The sequence below is a fragment of the Lutra lutra genome, chromosome 10, assembly GCF_902655055.1.
Source record: "Lutra lutra chromosome 10, mLutLut1.2, whole genome shotgun sequence".
In the NCBI taxonomy this organism is placed as follows: Eukaryota; Metazoa; Chordata; class Mammalia; order Carnivora; family Mustelidae; genus Lutra; species Lutra lutra.
In genome coordinates this window covers 97,747,595-97,770,730 of record NC_062287.1, presented here as the reverse complement: position 1 = coordinate 97,770,730, position 23,136 = coordinate 97,747,595, and the positions used below count along the sequence as shown (strand labels likewise).

At 39.3% G+C, this 23,136-nt stretch overlaps 1 protein-coding gene across 3 annotated transcripts in view; it reads right to left on the bottom strand.

Moving 5' to 3' along the window:
- Positions 1–23,136, bottom strand: part of CSTPP1 (centriolar satellite-associated tubulin polyglutamylase complex regulator 1) — a 194,572-nt gene that overhangs the window by 125,093 nt on the left and 46,343 nt on the right. For 2 of the 3 annotated variants that reach the window (XM_047690262.1, XM_047690261.1), the window contains exon 2: positions 19,731–19,833. In XM_047690262.1, the coding sequence (XP_047546218.1) occupies positions 19,731–19,833 (103 nt within the window). Of the gene's footprint in view, positions 1–19,730; positions 19,835–23,136 lie in introns of all 3 variants that reach the window. The other variant, XM_047690263.1, reaches the window with a different exon arrangement.

Sequence of the window (23,136 nt, the reverse complement as noted above, 5' to 3'; positions counted from 1 at the left end):
CTGTACAGAATGTAGACTCCTTCACTTAAGAAGGAGTCATCATATAGGAAAGGAAGTATGAGCAGTGGAGAGCACCAAACACTAAGCTGATTCCCCAATTCATGTCTTAGCATATGGTAACCATATTTTCGGAAGTCCACACTGGGGCACACAGTCTAAAAAGTTTTTATCTGATGTGTGGGCCACTTACAGGTGTAAGGAAGAGCTTAAAGATTCTCTATATATCAGTGTAATGATTGGGTAAGTATGTTTAGATGCCATATCAATTGATAAATATTAAAAGTCAATTATGTTATAGATCTTAAAGGATATACAGCCGATGTAATCTGAAAAATAAAAATTATGCAGAACAGCATGTGTGGTATGATACAATTTATATAAAACTACATATCTATGGGTATATATGTAAGTAGACAAGAGGTTTGAAAGAACAGAGAAAATGGAGGAAAAAATATTGGAGAAAATTTCTCGGAATGGAAAGGCATGAGTTCCCAGATTAAAAGCCTAGCACAATGAATGAACATATGTGCACACCAAGGCACACACTATAAGAAATCAGACTCTGTCTTTCATTGGGGGCATGGCAAGGTCATTTTGTAGAAGATCATGTAGGATAGGAGATATTGGTACAGCTATCTTTGGGAAATAGAATCACCCACAGTTGCCCTCCGGCCACAACAATTTATATTCCTTACAAATGCAAAATACACCCCTCACCGAAACCCCCAAAGTCTAATTCCATTTTAGCATCAACATAAACTCTAAATCTTGACATAAATCAATTCCAGGTAGAGATGAAGTGCCTCCATTGCAGTTTCTTGGGTACAGCTCCTGTATAATTCCTCATTCTAAACGCCTGTAAACTAAAGAGACAAGTTATATGCTCCCACACACCCAGTATGTACAAGGGTAATACAGTGATAGGATAACCACAATAAAATTCCAACCAAAAAGAGGGAGAATGAGAGGCAATATAGCAACTGTTGGTCCGTTGCAATTCTGAAATCCACCCACCCACATGTCTCATTTCCATGATTTGAGCCTAGTATCTCTCCCTGATAATGACTTCCCATGACTTTTGACTCTGTACTCTGGGCTTTTGATTTCATTCTTCTGAATCATACTTACATTTCCATAAATCATAGTCTCAGTTTGCAGCTGAATAGCTTTCTTAGCTTGCTTCCTGCCCATAGAAGTCTAGGGGCCACTTTTCATTTTACATTATTTATGTCTTCTTTAGCCCAAGTTAGTGGGGCTTCCATAAATATAATTCTCTTAAAAATGATGTTGAGGGAGAGGGTGGTTGGGTTACGGACATTGGGGAGGGTATGTGCTACGGTGAGTGCTGTGAAGTGTGTAAGCCTGACGATTCACAGACCTGTACCCCTGGAGCTAATAATACATTATATGTTTACCAAAAAACCCACCAAAAACCAAAACAAAAAACTGGGGGGAAGGGATGCTGAGGTTTTTCTATTAACTTTATTGGGGTTTACTCCATTGGACAAAAGCTTTACCCACAAACCTCTTTGAGACTGGCGCTTCCCTATCTGGGTTCCCTATGAGCCTGCTGCTCTTAGATCCTTAGGCCTCTAGTCCATCTGAAAGAATTTATGGGGGGGGGGAAGAAGAAGAAGAAGTCCATAAGGCTCCACCCAGAAATCTTGCTGAGATTTTTAACAAAGGGTTCATCTTTACCCTTGGACCACATTTCTTTGCCAGCACTCTGGATTTGATCTGTATCCTGAAGCACTTTCTTACTTTGAATACTTTCTGCTGGTTGGAAAGACTGTCCTGAGCTCTCTGTATTACCTCTAAATTCCACCTGAAAACAAAATAGTTCATTCTTTAGTTCATCTCTCTCACATTTTACTGTCGGTAACTAGAAAAAGATAACCAGCCCAGAAATCTCCACAGGTAGGATCGTCATACTCACTATGTAGATTTCCTATTTTTCACATTACCAAAAATGATAGTATTGCCAAACTTTCTGTCATTACATAATAAGGGTCCTCTTACCTCCCACTAACATTTTCCTCACTCTCTTTTAAGCCTTCACTGATGGTCTCCTTGAAGTCCATCAGACTTCCACTGTCAGGCTTTTCAAAGTTCTTCTGGTTTCCACCTATTGACTGGTCTCAAAGCTAATGACATGTTTTAGGTTTTTTGTTACTGCACCCCTTCACTCCCAGTAACAAATTTTGTTCCAATCATCTGTTGCTGCATAACAAATCATACTAAACTTAATGGCATAAAAAATAACAATTTGATTATGCTCAAGGATTGAGTATGTCAGGAATTATACAGAGCACAATATAGATGGCTTGTTTCTACTCCATGATGTCTGGACCTGAATTGAGAAGACTTGACTGGTGGGGGCTGACTCAAATAGCTGGGGACAGAATTATCTGGAAGCTTCTTCCCTCACATGTTACACTTAGGCTTGAAAACCAAATTTGTGGTTGGGCTTCTTACAGCTTGGCAACTGGTTAGTAAGAAAGAGTCTCCTGAGAAGCAATGTCTGAAAAGTAAGTTCCCAGAGACCAAGACACAGTGTTGGGAACTGTAGGTGGCTCAGTTGGCCAAGCATCCAACTCTTGATTTTGGCTCAGGTCGTGATCTCAGGATTGTGAAATTGAGCCCACACTGGGCTCTGCGCTGGGTGTGGAGCCTGCTTGAGATTCTCTCTCTCCTTTTGCCCCTCCCCCTCCTCACATTTCTCCCGTCCCCTCTCACTCTCCCTTTTGGAAAAAAAAAAAAAAAGAAAGAAAGAAAGAAAAAAGTTCACATAGTATTACTTCTATTAGATTCATATTCAAGGGGAAAGGACATAGACTTTACTTCTCAAAGGAAAGAGTGTCAAAGAGTATGAGGTCCTGTTTTTAAATGAGTACATCAAAAACAAGGATGAGAGAAAGTCCAGAGAATGCTACTATAAAGCAGGCATAGGGATAAAATAATACAGATAAAGCAGGTCAGAAAATTCTAGGAGGGACTTCTTTAAGAAGAAGTCCTGAGAGAATTAATCCGTACAAAAAAATATCATTGTATTCACTTCAGAGTCCTGGCAGTTCACTGATAATATATTTAAGAAGGGTAGCTGAGGAAAACTGTAAAAAGAGAATATTTACAAAGATGTGGAAAAGGTTAAGAGAAAGTGGGTTACCCAGAAACTAACAACAGTTAAGATCTGGTGTGATCCCAAGCTTTAAGACACAAGTGGAAGGAGTGGCTTCTTGAATATAGAAGAGTAGAGACCATCTAACATAAGCTGTGAACTTCAGTAGAGGAACAGAGCCAACTTCAACCCACAGCAAACTGGTAGGGAGAGACTATATACCCCAAGCTCACCCGGTCTCCTCCTGCCCTTCAGTCTCCCACTTTAACCCAATTGGGAAGCCACAGGGCAAGAGAATCTATGGATTAAAGTCTGTACAGATCAGCCCTCCAGCATAATGTGGAGAGTGGACGTGCAGGGGCAAATGGAAAATAAATCGCAAGTACCAGAAAGGCAATTTATTCAGTTGGGTGGAGTTTGGAGATAAATTTGTGATAAGTTTATAAAAATTAACCAAACAAGAAGAAAAGAGGCAGTCTCAGGGGTGAGAAGATTGTGCAACTTAGTTCAAGTGTCAATAGTGTTTATATAGTTATAAATAGTAAATATTGATATAACCAAATAGAATATTGATACAGCCAAAATCTTAATATATATATAATATTAAGATTATATATGTATATATATAAAATTATATTTCATATATACAATTAAGATTTTATATATATATGTATATATATCTATCATGAGGTTGGAGAGTAAATAGAATTACATATGCATGATAAATTGTGTGAAAGAGAAATAGATTCACACTTCACATAGTGGGAAGTCAAGAGATAATGCCTGATTTTGAAAAAAAATGAAGTAGCAACGTACGTAATTTAGAGATACAGAAATAAATGTCAAACAAGTTACTCAAAGAAGTTGAAAGTGATTACCTCTAAGGAATGGGAAACTAAATTAGGAGTTGGGGTAATGCCTTTTTCTTTCTTTCTTTTTTTTAACAATACTTACAGAACTATTTTATTCTTTACACTGTATGCATGTATAACCTTAACTTAAATAAATAAATGTTAGATAAAGAATATCCAGCTTAGAGGGCCATCTGTTCTGTGACACCCTTCCTCATCCCTCAAGCTTAATTAAGCTATTCTTCCTCCCGACATTCTTAACACCTTGCACCTCTAGTTAGCGCATATCACAAGTTGTTTAATTATTGACTTACTTGACTGTGAGTACACTCAAGGTAGAGACCATGCTTTCTTAATCACTGTTTCCCCAGCAGCTGTCATAAACCCTGGCATAGATGGCTATGTAAGAAATATTTCCTTAATTAAATAATCTTAGTCAATGGCACCAATACCATACATACCAGGTGTATAGAGTAGAAAACTTCCATGACCAAACTCTCCTTGTAACCCCTCACTTACATATCGCCCTGAGCTCTATTACCTCACGGCTACAGACTGAATGGTTGTGTCTCTTTCAAGTCCCATACTGACACCTAATCCTCAATGGGATGGTATTTGGGGTGGGGCCTCTGGGAGGTGATTAAGTCATAAGATTGGAGCCCTCATGAATGGGATTCTTGCCTATGAAAGAGGCCCAGGAAAGGTCTCTTGGCCCTTCTGCTGTGTGAGTATACAGAGAAAGGAAGGCCTCTATGAACCAGAAAGTGGGCTCTTCACAGACAAGGAGTCTGCCAAAGCCTTGATCTTGGACTTCCAGCCTCCAGAACTGTGAGAAATAAGTTTCTGTTATTTATAAGTCACTTAGTCCATGACGGTTTGTTACAGGAGGTCTAATGGACTAAAGCATGGACCATAGACCTTTTGTCATTCTCTGAAGACACAAAACCTCTGTGCCCTTGCTCATGCTGTTCCCTTGGCTAAAAATGCCCTACCTGTTCAGTTCCCGTTCTATATTATTCATCTTCTAAGGACTACTTGAAATACTATTTCTTTCATGAAGTTTTACTTAAAATTCATAGAGTAAATCCCTCCTTTCGCTTATCCTAAAACATGTTGCCTGAAATTCTACTTGGCATGTATTCAGTAGAATCCTAGTAGTTATGCTTATGTCTGGTTTTCCCCTTGAGTTCAACTGGTTTACTCATCTTGCACCCATCACTAGCATGGTATCCAACATATAGCAGGTTCACACTAAAGAACAACAGTGTTTTTCTGGTATGAAACTGCCATTATTTTTGCCTCCCATGAGAATGATAGTGAATTCCTCGAGGATCATATCTGGCACACAGACTGGCACATAGTAGGTACTTAATAAGCAGTTCACAAATTTTAAAAATTAAAAGAAGACCAGGCAATGAGTTTATTAATTCTTAGCATTTACAAGGTGCTGTCTTTCATTTTGTCTTTCTTCTTATTTCAACATAATTGAGCCTTCCACAAACTGGCCCTATCTTAATCATACATTTCTTATTTGTTGCTTTTCAACATGTACTAGTCCTCCACAAGTCAAGTTAGACCCCTTCGTGACCTCTTCCTGTGTATGATATTTTCTACTCATGCTAATATAATTACATTCCTCCAAAACAAAAGTTCCAAAATACTTCCTCTTACAATAAAGGTAGAGTAGGTAATTTAGACTAAACTTTCTGGCTTGAGAAAAAGTAGATGAATTATTAAAAGCATCTGTTTGAAGTATCAGAGAGCCACTGAGGCAAATGAAGAATGACAAGGGCAAGTTTTGAAAGGAGAATAAAACCCAAAGAGGTCAGCCTAGCATTTGGTGCCACTTTTCCCCATAAAAAGGAATTCTAAATGGAAGAGTCCATGGACTGAATTCAAAGGATCCACAAATTTGTATAGGGAAAAAATTTACATCTTTAGCCATTAACTGGAATTTATCATTTCCTTCAGTTATGAATATAAACATAGTAGAATTAGCAGTACATGTGATTTTTGTCAGTAATAGAAACCTCAGATATTTTCATATAACCCTAAAGTTGTCCCAAATATCTCACAGTATCATTTATACTCATCACCATTTCAAAAATAAGATATTGTTACACTCACTAGTCGTTTCAGGGGCTTCTGCCAGTCCTGAAAGAGACAGTTGATAGACTGAACAGGTAATAGTTTTGAATTAATGTTAAGTTCCTGAATTTTCAAACGACTCTTGATGCTTGGTGGTCAAAAAACTGGAGCTCAGGACCCACCCAAGCTGGGTAGAAGGACTGTGGTGTATCCTTAAGGCTCCGCTTGGCACCCTAAAAGACTATACCTAGAAACAGATCAGCCCTCCCTGATACTTACACCTAGCTTCAAATTATTTCAAGCCCTAATTGAATTGAAGTAATCCAGGATTGCTAGTGCTCAGGCCATCTGCCAGAAGCAAACGTAAATCCTCTCTGAAGAAAGATAATAGCATTCTAGGCTTTATACTATCTCTATAATTTTTCATATACAATGTACAACACTCAGAACTAAGGAGAAAAAAGGATACTATAATTTAAGACAATGGAATAAAGAGCCAAGAGACAGAATAGAAAATAGACAGACACAGACACATACCCATAAGGAATCCAGATTTTGAATTATGGACTTTTAAATAATCTTGTTTTACTATGTTCAAGAAAACGAAGAATGAGAATCAGTAAAGAAACCATTAAAAAAAAAACCCTGAACGGTAATTCTTGAACTAAAAAATGCAATAATTGTGGGACACCTGGTTAGCCAGTCAGTATAACATGTAACTCTTAATCTCAGGGTTGTGAGTTTGAGCCCCACACTGGGTGCAAAGATTACTTAAAAATAAAATCTTTTGGGGCGCCTGGGTGGCTCAGTGGGTTAAGCCGCTGCCTTCGGCTCAGGTCATGATCTCAGGGTCCTGGGATCGAGTCCCGCATCGGGCTCTCTGCTCAGCAGGGAGCCTGCTTCCCTCTCTCTCTCTCTCTGCCTGCCTCTCTGTCTACTTGTGATCTCTCTCTGTCAAATAAATAAAATCTTTAAAAAAAAAATAAAATAAAATCTTTTGATTAAAAAAATGAATGGGGTGCCTGGGTGGCACAGATGGTTAAGTGTCCGATTCTTGGTTTTATCTCGGGTTGTGATCTCAGCGTCATGAGATCAAGCCCCATGTTAGGCTCCATGCTCATTGTGGAGTCTGCTTGAGGCTCTCTCTCTCTCTCCCTCTCCTGCTTCTGCTCTCTCTCTCTCAAATAAGTAAATCTTTAAAAAAGTAAAATAATTGGAAAAGCTATATATAATTCCAACTATATAAAAGCTATCTATGATTCCAACTATATAACATCTAGAAAAGGCAAAACTAAGAAGACAGTAAAAAGAACAGTGGTTTCTAGGAATTGGTTGGGAAGAAGGGATAAACAGGAAGAAGAACACAGATAATTTTTAGAGCAATGAAAATACTCCATATGATAGCAAAATGATGGTTATGTCATTAGATATCTGTCTAAACCCATAGAATATAAAATACCAAGTGAATACTAAGGTAAACTATGAACTTTGGGTGATGATGATATGTCAATGTAGGTTCATCAGTTGTAACCAAATATACCAAATATAGGGAATGCTGGTAATGATAATAAAAATAAATGTTGCCTTTGCATTCTGGCAGCACGAGATACCTAGAAAATCTCTACCTTCTTCTTAATTTTGCTGTCAACCTAAACCTACTCTTAAAACAAAAGTCTTTAAAAAACAAACCAAAAGGCATATTTAAGCTATATAAAATTTTCATAATAAACTATAGAAGAAAGCAAAGTTAATTAAAATCTTCTTTGCTACTGGAAATAAAAAAGAAAAATAAAGGTACACTATGGGAGGCAAGACTAAGAGAAGCATGAGACACACTAGTAAACAAATCTTAAGGTTTTTCAAACTCACTTTCAACATTCATGGTTTCCCCAGCTTGCAACTTCTTTTTTTTTTTTTCTCCTTTGTATTTAAAACAGAGAGACTGGGGTGACTGGGTGGCTCAGTTGTTAAGTGTCTGCCTTTGACTCAGGTTATGATCCCAGGGACATGGGATCAAGCCCTGCATTGGGCCCCCTGCTCAGTGGGAAGCCTGTTTCTCTCTCTCCTACTCTCCCTGCTTGTGTTCCCTCTCTTTCTGTCCCTCTCTCTGTAAAATAAATAAAACCTTTTAAAAATAAATAAAATAAAAAGTAAAACAGATTAAAGTGTCATGGTAAGATATAAAAAAGCACAAAAACAAAAATAAGACAATAATTGGAATTAAGAACTCAGTACATGGGCTTAACAGCAAATTACACAAAATGAAAGAGAACTAATGCACTGCAAATAGGTCAGAAAAAAATATCTAGAAGAAAGCACATAAGATAAAAATGATGAAAAATGCAGAAAAGTACATAAGAGAGGATACCATGAAAAAATCTAAAGTTTGTGTAACTGGAATCCCAGGAGTAAAGACAGAAGCAAATCTGAAAAGCTGAAGATTAAGAACTTTCAAAAGTGATAAAAGACATCAAGTTACAGGTTCAAGAAGCACCAAGAAGACGAAGGGGTTTAAATATAAAGAAAAACAAACCTAGATACATTATAGTAAAACTACCAAAAACCAAAGACCAAGGAAAAATATCCAAAAAGTAGCCAGAGACAAGAACAGATTATTTTTCAAAGGTGTAAGAATGACAGATAGCGGGGCGCCTGGGTGGCTCAGTGGGTTAAAGCCTCTGCCTTCGGCCCAGGTCATGATCCCAGAGTCCTGGGATCGAGCCCCACATCGGGCTCTCTGCTCAGCGGGGAGCCTGTTTCCTCCTCTCTCTCTGCCTGCCTCTCTGCCTACTTGTGATCTCTGTCTGTCAAATAAATAAATAAAATCTTTAAAAAAAAAAAAAAAGAATGACAGATAGCTGACTTCTCAACAGAAACTGTGGAAACCAGAAGAAAATGGAACAGTGTCTTCAAAGCTCTAAAAGACCGTAGCTGCCGACCTAGAACTTATACCAGAAAAAACTACCCTTCAAAAATGAAGGTGAAAATTCCGATAATGTCTCTAGGTAGATATTAGTTTTCAATTAACTGATTTTCATAATTATACTATGGTTTTAGAAGATGCTAACATTAGTAGAAGTTGGGTGAAAGACATACGGAGACTATGTGGTTTTGTTGTTCTTGTTCTTGCTCTTGTTTTTTTTTTAAAGTAGGCTCCACGCCCAGCATTGGACTCCAACTCACAACCCTGATATCAAGATGTGAGCTGAGATCAAGAGTCAGACACTTAACTGACTGAGCCACACAGGCACCCTTATGCTATTTTTACCACCTTTTTGGTAAGTCTAAAATTATTACAAGAGGGGAAAAAAGGTAAAATACTGTTTCAGAATGAAAGCTAATGTCAGAACAGAAACTCCACAAAAGTTGGGATTTCTTGTCTGTTTTGTCATTGCTATCTACCCCCTAGTGTCTAGAATACTGACTAACACAAAGACATTCGGTAAATATTTTTTCGAATGTACCAACAGCAGTCGTAGTAGCTATCACTTATTCAACACTTAGTATATCTCAGGTAGAATATCAAGCACTTTACATTCATTATCCTTCCGACAATCATGGCACATGGAATTTTACATTTTATATGTGAGTCTCCCTATTTTATAGATGAGGCTAAGTAACCTGCTTAAGATCACATATAGTAAGTGGCAGCCCTCAAACATAGATTTGACTCCAGAGTCTGTGTCGTTAACCACTGTGCTGCAGTACTTTTGTGTCACATAAAAAGATTTTTTCTCATTCACTTATTCAAATTCTCTTCGTCTTTCCAGGTTGTATTTGTCAGTATTTTCCAGAAAAACAGAAGCAATAGTATATGCACACAGGTAGTTGACCCTTGAACACCAGAGGTATGAACTGCTTAAGTCCACTTATACACAGATTTTTTATAGTACAGTCCTATAAATGTACGTTCTCTTCCTTATGCTTTTCTTGAAACATTTTTGTTTCTTGAGCTTACTTTACTATAAGAACATAGTAGATATAACATACAAAATACATGTTAATCAACTGTTTATGTTATCGACTAAGCTTCCGGTCAACAGTAGGCTATCAGCAATTAAGTTTTTGGAGGAGTCAAGAGCTATACATAGATTTTTGACTGTGCTGGGGATCAATGTCCCTAACCACTTGTTGTTCAGGGGTAAACTGTATATACAAGAGGAGATTAAGCTTATGTGATTATGGAATTGGCTCATGTGATTATGGAGGCCAAGAAATTCAATGATCTGCCATTTGCAATCTGGAGAACTAGGAGAGTTGGTAGTGTAATTCAGTTCAAGTCTGTAAGCTCAAGACCCAGGTCAGTCAGTGGTGTAAGTCCCAGTCTGAGATCAAAGGCCCAAAACAAACACCCTCCCCCCAAAAAAACCACCCCAATTCACTCTTCTTCCACCTCTTTGTTTTAGTCAGGTCCTCAAGGAATTGGATAAGGCCCACCCAGATTAGTGAGGGTGGATCTTCTTCTTCTTCATTTTTTTTTTTAAAGATTTTATTTATTTATTGGACAGAGAGAGAGAGAGACAGAAAGAGAGGGAACACAAGAAGAGTGAGTAGAAGAGGGAGAATCAGGCTTCCCTCTGAGCAGGGAGCCCAATGCGGGGCTTGATCCCCGGACTCTGGGATCATGACTTGAGCCAAAGGCAGACCCCCAATGACTGAGCCACCCACGTGCCCCAGGGTAGATCTTCTTTAAAGTCTACCAATTCAAATGCTAATCTCTTCTGAAAACACCCTCACGGATGTACTCATAAGTAATGTTTTACAAGCCATCTCAGCATACTCTCATCTGGTCAAGATTACACATAAAACTAACCATCACGTTAAGTCAAGACACACTCCTCTATGATGCCTTATTTAACTTCTCTAGTACCCATGATTTCTCCTTATTCTCAGATCTCTGAGCACAACTTAATGCCATTATATAAGGTCCTGAATTATTAACAAACAATTAACAATATTCTGTCTGTTAATCAGTAAACATTATCTCCTCAACCAAATTATATCCCCTCATAGGCAAGTAACCATATCTTACAGCCACATTTGAAACTCTGTAAGGATACTTGATATTTTGGTAAAGAGTTAAGAAAAATATGTAGTTGGAAAAACCATGCGAAGAAAAATACTTTGGGATGGTTTAGAGAGCAGGCTGTATGGCTTAAGATTCTAAACATCTAAACATTGACTCAGGAAAAAAGCTACCTTATAAAGGTAGGTTTGGGGGCGCTTAGGTGGCTCAGTCGTTAAGCATCTGCCTTCGGCTGAGGTCACGGTCCCAGGATCCTGGGATCAAGCCCTGTGTTGGGCTGCCTGCTCAGCGGGAAGCCTGCTTCTCCCTCTCCCACTGCCCCTATTTGTGTTCCCTCTCTCACTGTGTGTCTCTCAGTGTCAAACAAATAAATAAAATCTTAAAAAAAAAAGGTAGGTTTTTTTTTTTTTTTTAAAGAATTTTACTTATCTATTTATTTGAGAGAAGAGGAGAAAGGGAGAGAGAAAGAGAAAGGAGAGGGGAGAGGGAGAGAGAGAATGAATCCCAAGCAGACTCCACACTGACCGTGGAGCCCGATGTGGGAATTGAGCCCAGGACCCTGAGATCATGACCTGAGCCCAAATCAGGAGTCTGATGCTTAAGTGACTGAGCCACGCAGGCTCCCCAAAAGGTGGTTTTTACATCAATTTTTCTATAATAACTCTTTTCCTTATGTCAGGTTAGTAAGTGTTCACGGCATGTTGAACATAGCAGTACCATTCTCTTGGTTAAGCCCCCTTGAGAGGGCATATATATTGCATAGAAGGTGAAGTTGGAGAGTATGCAGATGAACAGTTACCCCCCACACACGTAAACTGCAGCTTGTGTGGTGTAAATATACTGTCCCTGCCTGGAACTGCCTGTGGAACATGGTCTCTTCGGGCCCTGTGGTTTCTCAGTACATTCCAACTGCTGGGAGGCTGGAGCTTGGCTCAGCAAAGCGCAGATAAACAGCTTCCTGCAGCAGGCTGCCCGTGTGAGGAGCAATGACCTCAGCAGAGAGCGTCTGCTTTTCATTACCCTGAGCACATCGCTGCACCGCTAGAGCTCAGAGTAGGAACAATACAAGTTGGATAGGTTTGGCTAGCTCAGGTCTCCCATTACACCTTGAATTTTTTAAATCTTGGCTGCCAGGGAAAAGAGGGTATAGCCAGGAAGTGAGGAAATGGCTTATGGGTGAGAAAGGAAAGACAAAAACATTTTCTGAGGCTGTTCTCTGAACCAACGAGACGGTGAGTCTAGCGGCTAACGCTAAGTCACTGACAGTCTGGCAGGAAGTCCCCCAATGTCTTTCATCTCCAAAAAGGTACATAAAGTGCAGGGTAACCAAAAAGTGTTACAGAAAACAAGAGAGACTGAAAGGTCCTCAAACTCTTCAACTCTAATACCATTTAAAGAGAAAGAAGAGCAAAACTATCCCTTTCTGGGAGATCCACGAAGTAGGAGAGAAGCGAAAAGCTCAGACACCAGGAGCTAACAGGGAATGAGAATGAATTCCACAGAGCCACCCATTTTACTCATGTCATTTTACCTCATCTGTCCAACAACACCTGTGAGATAGGTATTAGCATCCCTAGCAATGATCTTGACCTGGAAAATATGACACAAGGACATTAACAAAGACATTTGCTGTTGATGTTATTTAGTGACAAAGGGATGAATTCAAGGCTGCTTCTCTGGCCACCCTGGAAACAGCACTGCTGACTGCTGCAGCTTCAGAACTCGGCAACCCTGGGCCAACGTGTCCTAAAATAAATTTACATGCTCATGACATTTTCTAGTAAGATAGTTTCCACTGTGCTGGACAGAATTGCATCTGATAGTTGAAGAAAGGAATCACAGTTATGGCCTCAGACAGGAAATTGGTTGGACATGACCCCTCTTGAGGGATCCTGAGAAACAATTTGTCTTGTGGGGAAGTCATTGACTGGAAAGATGCACCTGCCATGGGGCTGGAAGCTAAGAGACAGACAAACATCTTAGCAAATCATAATAACAGAGAGAAGCTTCATTTGACTTTCATTTCACTTTTCTCAGGGATGAAGAATCTTTATGTGGCTGCCAAAACCCTAACTGTCCCTCCTCCTTCCCCTCTCTCCCTTCCACCCCCATCCCAGTTCATTAAAGACCTTCTGGTTAAAGGTGCCAGAATGTGTCATTCTTTCCTGCTTTTGTGCCAGGCCTGTGCTGCCAGCACCACAGATCTTCTAGAGTACTGAGCAAATTATCGAAGAAATTAAAGACACTGATGAATTTAAACTGTTCTGGTGTTGATGAAGTTTCTTAACTTCTGATGAGCTATTTCACATTACTAATAGCACTACTGATCGGTTAATTCAGATTTGTGTGCGTCTACCTGATTGCGAGAGGGGTACTCAGAGAATTATCAGAGCAGGAGAATGAGAAGAAATATCAGTGCTTGGATGGGACCAAATAAAGATTCTTTATGTTATTCATCAATTAAAATAAATTAAGTAATATCTCTAAGGGGAAATATTTTCGTGTAGAAAATTATACCTAAATTTTTTACTAGCTAGCTATAAAAGCTGCTCCCAGGAAAAAGGAAATAGTATCACTGGCTCTTGAGAATGCTTCAGCCACAGATGGAGTTCCTTCATTTCCTCTTATCCAATGGTTTCACAACAGCTAAGTTTCTCTTAACGTGTAGAAGGGGGTGGTGGGGGGAGTGAGGACTCTCCTGACAGGGAGAATCTGGGTCCAATTATTATTTCCACAACCTTTGACTCTGACTTCTAAATGAGTCAGGAGACCAGTGGGCTGTGAAATGGCTTCCTCAGTTACCAGGTCAAGTGCTGCTGGATGGTTTCCTGTAATCAAAACATGAAGGGACTGAAGAAGAGAGATGGATTCTGAGCAAGGAAGCAGCCTCTTCTATCCTTGATGAAACTGGATTTTTAAGTTTCAAAATAGATCGTGGTGACTCTCAACTCACCACTATGTCTCCCTGCAGTGCTTTTGCTTTGGATACCCCTAGTGACATAGAAAAGGACCAGAATCCTCTACAGATTTTTACAGATGACAGAAGTGCTGGGCCAGTAACAGTGAGGACAGGATTGCTTTAGCTGAAGGCAAAATCTATTCCTGGCAATTATCTGAGTCTGTGAGATTCCAGATGCTGACAATGAGAAATGGGTAATTTTCTGTTACAATGTGTCAACTCCAGCTAAGAACTGAACTATGGAAAAAAGATGGGGGGCGGGGCAGGGAGAAGCATTACCCTTTTGAAGAAGTCTATAATAGGATTAGTCACCATTACTTCACCAGAGCACATTTTGGCTCAATTTAACAACAATAAGTAGGGAAAACACGAAGCAGAAATGGCCCAGAGAAGTCTCAAGTCCATTCCTCATTTGAAGCTGTGAGCCTGGGAATCAGTGAAGTCCTGGTTTGTTCTGATGTGTTTCTTGTTGCTCCAAAACTGCTCCTCTGTTACCATGGGCACGAGAAGGACCCAAAACAACATTACTTAAATGCTGGATGATAGATAATCCTAAAAAAGTCTGCCCACTTTAGAACTGAAAGTTTACACCCTGAATGTTCTAGATTATTCAGGAGAGAAGTGGGTCATCATTCATAGGGTTTAGAGCACCTGTTTAAAAAAATAAGAAATCATACATATTTTATAATGATAGTTTGTTTTCTTTCAAGTTACATTTTAAGTGATTTAGGAATATGCACCATGGGAACTTCCTTTTCGTCTCCAGCAATGAATTAATGAAGGTCACGTTTTATGGATGTATTCTAAGCAAAACAATAAAAAAAAAAAAAAGGGATTTGATGCTGGTATCTTTTACTACAAGAGTATATTAAAAAAGGCATGCAAATTCCCAATTGAATTCTGATGATTAATATATATCAAGATATAATAATTAATGTTCTTTTTCTGAAAACTAAGATTTCAATCTTCATATTAATATTATACATAACACAAGTAATTTTATGTCTAATTATTTTATTACTTTCACTTATTATATATGAGCAATGCATGGTGGTGGCTTTCCCTGATCACTGCCTATTAAGGTTATTCCATTCTGGGTAGCAACAAATAAAATCAATCTTATTATCTTTTTTGGACACAGAAAGCTTAGGTAACAAAGGTGGACAAAAAGGTGAGTCACCTGAACAGAGATAACTTATCCGCTCTTTGATGGGATGAGTCAGTTGTCCCATGGGATAAGCCCTCAAATGCCATCTCCAAGAGGCCTTCCTGACGATCCTGTATATCATGTTACCCTAGTTATTTCCTTGTTATTTATCTTGTTATGGTTATCAGCTGTGTAACCTTGGTAGTATTACTTTGTGGGCCTGAATTTCCTAATGCATAAAATGAAGAGAATATTAAAACCCCACCTCATGGTATTGTGAGAATTAACGATTTTTATTTATTTACTTAATTTGTCTTTTTTAGAGAGAAAGAGAAAAAGAAAGAACATGTGCACATAAGGGGGGGGCGGTGGCAGAGGGAGAGAAAGAATCACAAGAAGGCTCCATGTCGGGGCGCCTGGGTGGCTCAGTGGGTTAAGCCGCTGCCTTCGGCTCAGGTCATGATCTCAGGGTCCTGGGATTGAGCCCCGCATTGGGCTCTCTGCTCGGCAAGGAGCCTGCTTCCTCCTCTCTCTCTGCCTGCCTCTCTGCCTGCTTGTGATCTCTCTCTGTCAAATAAATAAATAAAATCTTTAAAAAAAAAAAAAAAAAAGAAGGCTCCATGTCCAGTGCAGAGCTTGACATGGGACTTGATCTCACAACCCTGAGATCAGGACCTGAGCCGAAATCAAGAGTCAGACACTTAACCGACTACGCCACCCATTTGTCCCAGTATTATGAGAATTAAATGAGAGAATGTATGTTACATGCTTAGAACAGTGCTTAGCACGCAGCAAGTATTTATTAACTATTAGCTATTGTCTTCATCATCAGTGTACTTGTTTATTGACTATCTCCCTCACTAAACCCTTATATCCATGAGAATAATTACTTTGTCTTGTTAACTACTCTGTCTCCACTACCTATTACACATACATAGTAAGTGCTCAAAAATAGTTGCTGAATGAACTCATTCGTGAATGCCGTCTTATATCCTCACATATCCTTAAAATAAACCTCTATTGGGGCACCTGGGTGGCTTAGATGGTTGGCCATCTGCCTTCGGCTCAGGTCATGATCTCCAGATCCTGGGATGGAGCCCCGTGTCGGGCTCCTGGCTCAGCAGGGAGTCTGCTTCTCCCTCTCCCTCTGCCTCTCCTCCTGCTCAAGCTCTTTCCCTGTATCTCTCTGTATCAAATGAATAAATAAAATCTTAAAAAAATAGAAAATAAAATAAAATAAAATAAACCTCTACCAATGAAGGTATCTGTGTACTTGCAACCAAAACAGACATCACGTAAGTATCCCCAAGAAGCTAAAACCATCATTGAAAAAAAAAAAAAACAAAAACAAGACACTTGATCATAAGAAAGAGCCCTCCTGGGCCCACCAACCAAGACCACAGAGTATCATTCATTTCTATATTAGTATGTGGAGGTCAAGCTCCCTGATGCCACAGTGTTGTAACTATCAATTTAGCCTGTGAAGAATGGTTCCCAATCCTGATAGGAATTCTCAGATTTCAGCCTGTTTTTCTCTCATCATTATTTTCCAATGTCTTAAAAAAACCACATTTCTCATTTTATCTTTACCACAAGAACCTGGTCACACTCTGCTGTGGTTTCTAAGCTACAGCTACTCTAGCCTCATTTTCTTGGATGTACTTCTTCAAAGGTCCTGACCCCATGCTGACACTTGGTCTATTCTTAGAGTGGCACCTCTAAATATTAATTCCTTTTACCTTCCTCTGGTTGAAAGACAACATTCAGAGGTAGAGGTTGCATACAACATAAAAGAAAATCCTCTGGGATTTGGTATCCTTCTTTCAAGAGTGTCCAGCGGAACATGATCTAAAGAGCTCACCGTCTTGCAGACATACACACACAGTACAGCTTAGCTACTCATGTTTTACAGCTTACCCAGATTTACTGGAACAATCAAGGATTTGTTGGAAAACACCAACAACCATGGAGTGACAGCACAGGTGAGGGGCCAAGCAGACCCAGAGAAGAAAATCAGCAGGAAAGCCTTCCTTCCCAAAGCAAGATTATAGTGAGGACTTTTAAGAATAAGGAACTCTTCTTCCTAGGGCAGCGTCATTATGCTTCTATGAATCAACACAAAACTGAAGCCTGATAAGGAAGGATTTTCACTAGATAAACAAAATTGATAATCAAAGAAAATCAGGAGCTTCTACCACTCAGGTCTCTACCAAATACCAGTTTTAATTTCATCATATGTCCATTCCATTCAAGTCTTTTTTGCTTGTTTGTTTGTTTTAAGATTTGGAGCTTTGATGCTAGTTCATTTCTCAAAATAACTTGCCTTGAGCCAATAGGGTTTCCGAAAACTGTCAGGTATGTGCCACTCACATACATTATGTAATTTTTAGTTTCCCGAGGACAAGAAACAGCTCACTTGGCAACTAGAGTTCTAACAGCACTATGGAAAATCTTACGACTTTTCAACAGTGTATTGGTGGATAAAAGCTACAGTTGATAGCATTCAATAGCATTTGAAATAGTCATAAGGTTTACTATTGGCTCTATAGAGTTCAGGATCAGTTATTAGACTAGTTGGGTTCACTTCTGGAGTACTACCTACATGGCATACAGCTGCTTATATGGCAGAACATAGAGCTTAATCAAAAAAAATCAATAGGGGCGCCTGGGTGGCTCAGAGGGCTAAGCCTCTGCCTTCAGCTCAGGTCATGATCTCAGGGTCCTGGGATCAAGCCCCACATCGGGCTCTCTGTTCAGCAGGGAGCCTGCTTCTCCCTCTCTCTGCCTGCCTCTCTGCCTACTTGTGATCTCTGTGGAATAAATAAACAAAATCTTAAAAAAAAAGAATCAATAATAATGAGAGAAAAATCAAGAGAAAGTCCTTATTACTAACAAGAACAAGAGCAAATAGTGTGTAGTAACTTAAAATATAGATACAGCTGTATATTCAACAGTCACCTAACATCTATTATGTGCTAAACCACTGTGCCAGCCACTAGGAACACAAAAATGGAGAGACAATGATGTCTGTCCTCAAGGAACCAGTGTGATAGGAAAGACTTATAAAGGATTTGGAGGGTGGGGGGGGGTAGAGTAAAATGAAAAAAAAAAAACAGGAAGAAGCATTGCCCCCAGAAGAATCATATTTCACTTGGCAAGGAGCCTCAAGAGTGCTGGTACAGATTAAATGGCCTAGAAACCTGACCCCCAGGCTTGTCAGTTCTTTAAGAGCAAGTGAGGCTGGCTATTCATTCTCAGTCTTTATTCCCTGCCCACCTCATTTGCTTCAGCCTACACCATGAGAACACGATTCCTTCCCTGATCCTCCTTTAGAGAACTGGGAAAACCGACAGGCTCTGCTCTTGGAGAGCCTGTTTTTCCCAGGGACTTGAAATTCCAATCCGTAAGAAATCTAGACTTTATTTGTATATATTGCCATATGTATATACATTGCCATGTATATATTATTGCTATAGCTTGGCAAAAAAACTAGGGAGAGTCAAGAATCCCCCAACAGCAACCCAAGTTTAGGCCATTAGAACAACTGTCTGATATTTAAGGAAGCTGTAGAGAATAGAAAGGAAAAAATATATTTTCAAGGAGGATAGAGTTGGATTCATGATTCATCTTAAATACAAGCCTGTTAGGATGCTGGATGGCTCAGCTGGTTAAGCTTTTGCCTTAGGGGCTCATTGCTCAGGTGGAAGCCTGTTTCTTCCTCCCAACCTCACTCGTGTTCACTCTCTGTCTCATTCTCTGTTTCTTTCTCTCAAAAGAATAAATAAAACCTTAAAAAAAAAAAAAGCCTGTTAAAGACTATTCTTCCTTAGAATGTTCCCAATAAACCATAAAAAAATGGAAGGAGAATCCAAATGATTATACAAATATGTGACGGCATTTTGGAGATAAAAATAACATTGTGTATTTCTCTAGCACACCCTTTCATGAAGACCAAGGAGTTCAAAACAGATTCTCTTTCAGCCTAAAAACAGTTCTGTGACATTAAAAAGTAGAAATCACCTTGATTTTTACACACCCCAAGCATGCTTTACAAAGAAGCACAATATGAAAGTTATTCTGCCCCTATGAATGCTCTAAAATCATTAGCTGATTGACACAGCGTCCTGTAGATGTAGAAAGAAAACTGCAGAAGCAAATCATCCTAAGCACTTCCATGAGGAAAAACCAGCTATGAAAAACATAGGCTAAGGGAACCCTGATGAAAGGCAATCACAGTAAGCATTCTGAATAATGGAGAAAGTTAAAAATTATAGGAGGGACCTAAAGAAACAGAGCTAACAGATCAAACAATTAGTTCTTGGGCTACTATCATCATAACTACTCAGGAGACTTATCACTGGACAAAACTAACTGCACCAAAGTATGTTCCAAAACATATTTGGGCAGCCCTCACCAACCTACCAAAACGAATCATTCACTGCCACTACATCAGCAGATATAATCTGCTCTATTCTTCATGCACCTTGCCTGCTTCCTAGTTCCTCTTCTGGGCTCACCCGACGAGCAAAACAGATACTTACTATTCAGTGAAGAACCTGGCAACGCCGTACTGGCTAATATCTTCCTTATTTTCTAACAGCTGGCACACTGCATCCTCCATATACGTGAGGACATGTCGCTGGGCTAAAAAAAAAAAAAAAAAAAAAAAAATCAAGACAGAAAGAGAAAGTGAGAGACAAAGAAAGTAAGTCTTCCCAGTCCTAGTAGTAAGACATGAAAGTCAATCAAGATGTTGGTTCTGCCCTAAGGAGTGGACTGGAATAGGCAAAGCAAACTTGCTGGTCCTAACTGAGCTCTGGTCTCAAAGGGTAGAATGGGAGACAATGTAGAACATGACCCATCGCCATCGGATTGGCTATTATTATTAATATTAACTCTCCACTCCTCATTTCAGTGGAGGGTGATGTTAATGAGGGTGAGGAGCGTTAGCACCCGCTTAGCTACACCTGGGAATTCTTTTCTTTCTACCTCCTTCCACCCTCTTCCACTTCTGCATGTCTCAGGAGCTTAATGCAGGAGTAGTGATGCCACGCCTGAAGTATGCATGACCTGCTGGCCAAGAAGACGCGATTCCTTAACAACAACCAAAAAAGTCATGGAAAAGTTTAAGGAAATTTAATGAAAATGTCAGTAATGATGCTACTAATGATGCTAAAATTCAGTCCTAAGTTATTAGCCTTAGGATGGTGAAATCTGTGTGGCTCAATTTACCAAAAATCACATTTTCTGCATTTGTTGTATTGGGAAAATGTGTGAATTAATCATGGGCTTGTAATAAAGGGTGTATTAGAATTAGAAAGACCTTGGTTTGAATCATGGCTCTGTCTTTGGTAGCTTTATTTTAGATAGTTATTTAATCTACACCTGTTTTCTGCTTTATCAGGTGTGGAAAGAAACATAATTTAGCTCTTTCTCAAAATATGGTTAATCTACTTCTTGATCTGAATCACCCAAGATACCTTGTTAAAATACAGATTTGTAATCTGACACCATCCCAGACTCAGTGATCTTAAATTTCTAAATTTCTACCTGGAGCCCAATAATTCTAAAAAAAAAAAAAAAAAAAATTTAAAGATTTTATTTATTTATTTGACAGACAGAGATCACAAGTAGGCAGAGAGGCAGGCAGAGAGAGAGGTTTGGGAAGCAGTCTCCCTGCTGAGCAGAGAGCCGGATGTGGGGCTCGATCCTAGGACCCTGAGATCATGACCAGAGCCGAAGGCAGAGGCTTAACCCACTGAGCCACCCAGGCGCCCCAAAAATAGTTGTTTTGTCTTTTTTTTTAAGAAACTTTTAAATATAACATTGTATGCCATGTTTCAAATGTACAACACAGTGCTTTGACAATTCTACATATTACTCAATGTTCACCACACTTACCATACAATGTTACTGCAATATTATTGACTATATTTCCTATGCTGTACTTTTCATGGAGCCCAGTAATTTTTTAACAAGTACCATTCATGCTTCTATGTACCTGGAAGTTTAAGAATCACTGATTTAGACCTTGAGCTTTGGAGTTCAGAGAGAACCATAGTTCCATTGTCAGCCCTACCAATTCCTAGCTGCGTGACTTTGAGCAAATGACTCTCCATGTCTATTTCCTCACTGTGAAATGTGGATAATAATACTATTACTATTCGGGGCACCTAGGTGGCTCAGTGGGTTAAAGCCTCTGCCTTCAGCTCAGGTCATGATCCCGGGTCCAGGGATCGAGCTCCACATGGGGCTCTCTGTTCAGCAGAGAGCCTCCTTTCCTTCCTCTCTCTCTGCCTGCCTCTCTGCCTTCTTGTGATCTCTGTCTGTCAAATAAATAAATAAAAATCTTTTTAAAAAATAATACTATTACTATTTATAATAATAATATTAGTAGTTCCTACATCATAGGGTTATGCGAGTTGAATAAGATAATGCATGTAAAATACTATAGTCCCTTGTAAGAGTCTATCTCAAAGGTCTATCGGGGTGTTTAGTTCAGTAAACGACATAGGCTAGCACTTCCATTACAACATGTGCTCAACAAATGTTGTTCCTTTCTCTAAATTTTATCTTGAGGAACAACAATGATAACCTGGCACACTTCACTGAATTTCCAATTCAGTATTTCCATTTTCCATCCAAAAATTTAAAAACAAACAAAACAAACAAACAAAGAAAACCTTTCTTCTGGAGCAGCAAGAACCAAAAAAACCCCATAAGTAATGAACATCTTGTCAAAAAGCAATTCCACAAAGTTTTCACCAAGATGGGCTCTGGCTCTTTCATAGTTTTGTCCCTTAGGAAAATGTGGGGGAATTACCTAAAATTTATAAAAAACAGGTACTTCAAGGGGCACCCAGGTGGCTCAGTCGGTTAAGCATCCAACACTTGATTTTGGCTCAGGTCATGATCTTAGGGTTGTGAGATCAAGCCCTTGTGTTGGGCTCTGCACTGAGCATGGAGTCTGCTTGGGATTCTCTCTCCCTCTCCCTCTGCCCCTCCACCACCCCTAAAAAAATAGGTACTTCAAAAAAACCATTCTTGAAGTCCTGGCAGTCTAGTGAAACTTAAAAAGCAAGTAAATTTATCTAAACGAGCTATACTCAGGAGAGTCTTCATTTGACAATGGTGACATAAGGTTTCACCACGTTTGCATGGGCCTAAAGTACAGATGAATGACAGGTTTACATTCTGTGATTTACTCCAACACAAGTGCTTCCCAAAGCTAAGAAGTATCAATACACTGCAAACATTCTCTAGCACCCCACCCCAAAAGAGGTGAAAATAAAATCAATGCTTCAGAAACAGGTTATCCAACTGGAAAACTCTCTCCAAGAAATGGCCAAAACTGAGAGTGAAGAGATAACACATGCCAATTTCTGGCATTCATTGTTTAATACTTTAATATATACTAAATTGGGAAGAAAATGGTCAAAGTCACATTAAAATCAGCAATACTGTCACCGCTGTATTCTCCTTTCCTTTTTCCACCCACTTATCCTGGTCTTTTAAAAGATTCCTTCTGGGGCACCTGGGTGGCTCAGTGGGTTAAGTGTTAGCCTTCCACTCAGGTCATGAACCTGGGGTCCTGGAATAAAGCCCTGTATTGGACTCCCTGCTCAGCAGAAAGTCTACTTCTCCCTCCCCCTCTACTCCCTAACCCCACTCGTGTGCTCTCTCTCTCTCTCTCTCTCAAATAAATAAAAATCTTTAAAAAAAAAAATGTTTCCTTCCTTGCACTAGATGGACTTTCTTTGACTTAGATCTAACTAAAGCTAATACAGGATTAGAGTGTTTTGGATTTTGTTTTTGATTTGATGGTAGAAATGAAAAGAGCTCTACTTAGTTGCAAATCCTGCTGCTTCTCCTCCCTGACTTCAGGGACTAAATGTCAGTGTGAAGGCCCTTTAAGGGAGAAATATTTTCAGAGCAATTAGAATCAAA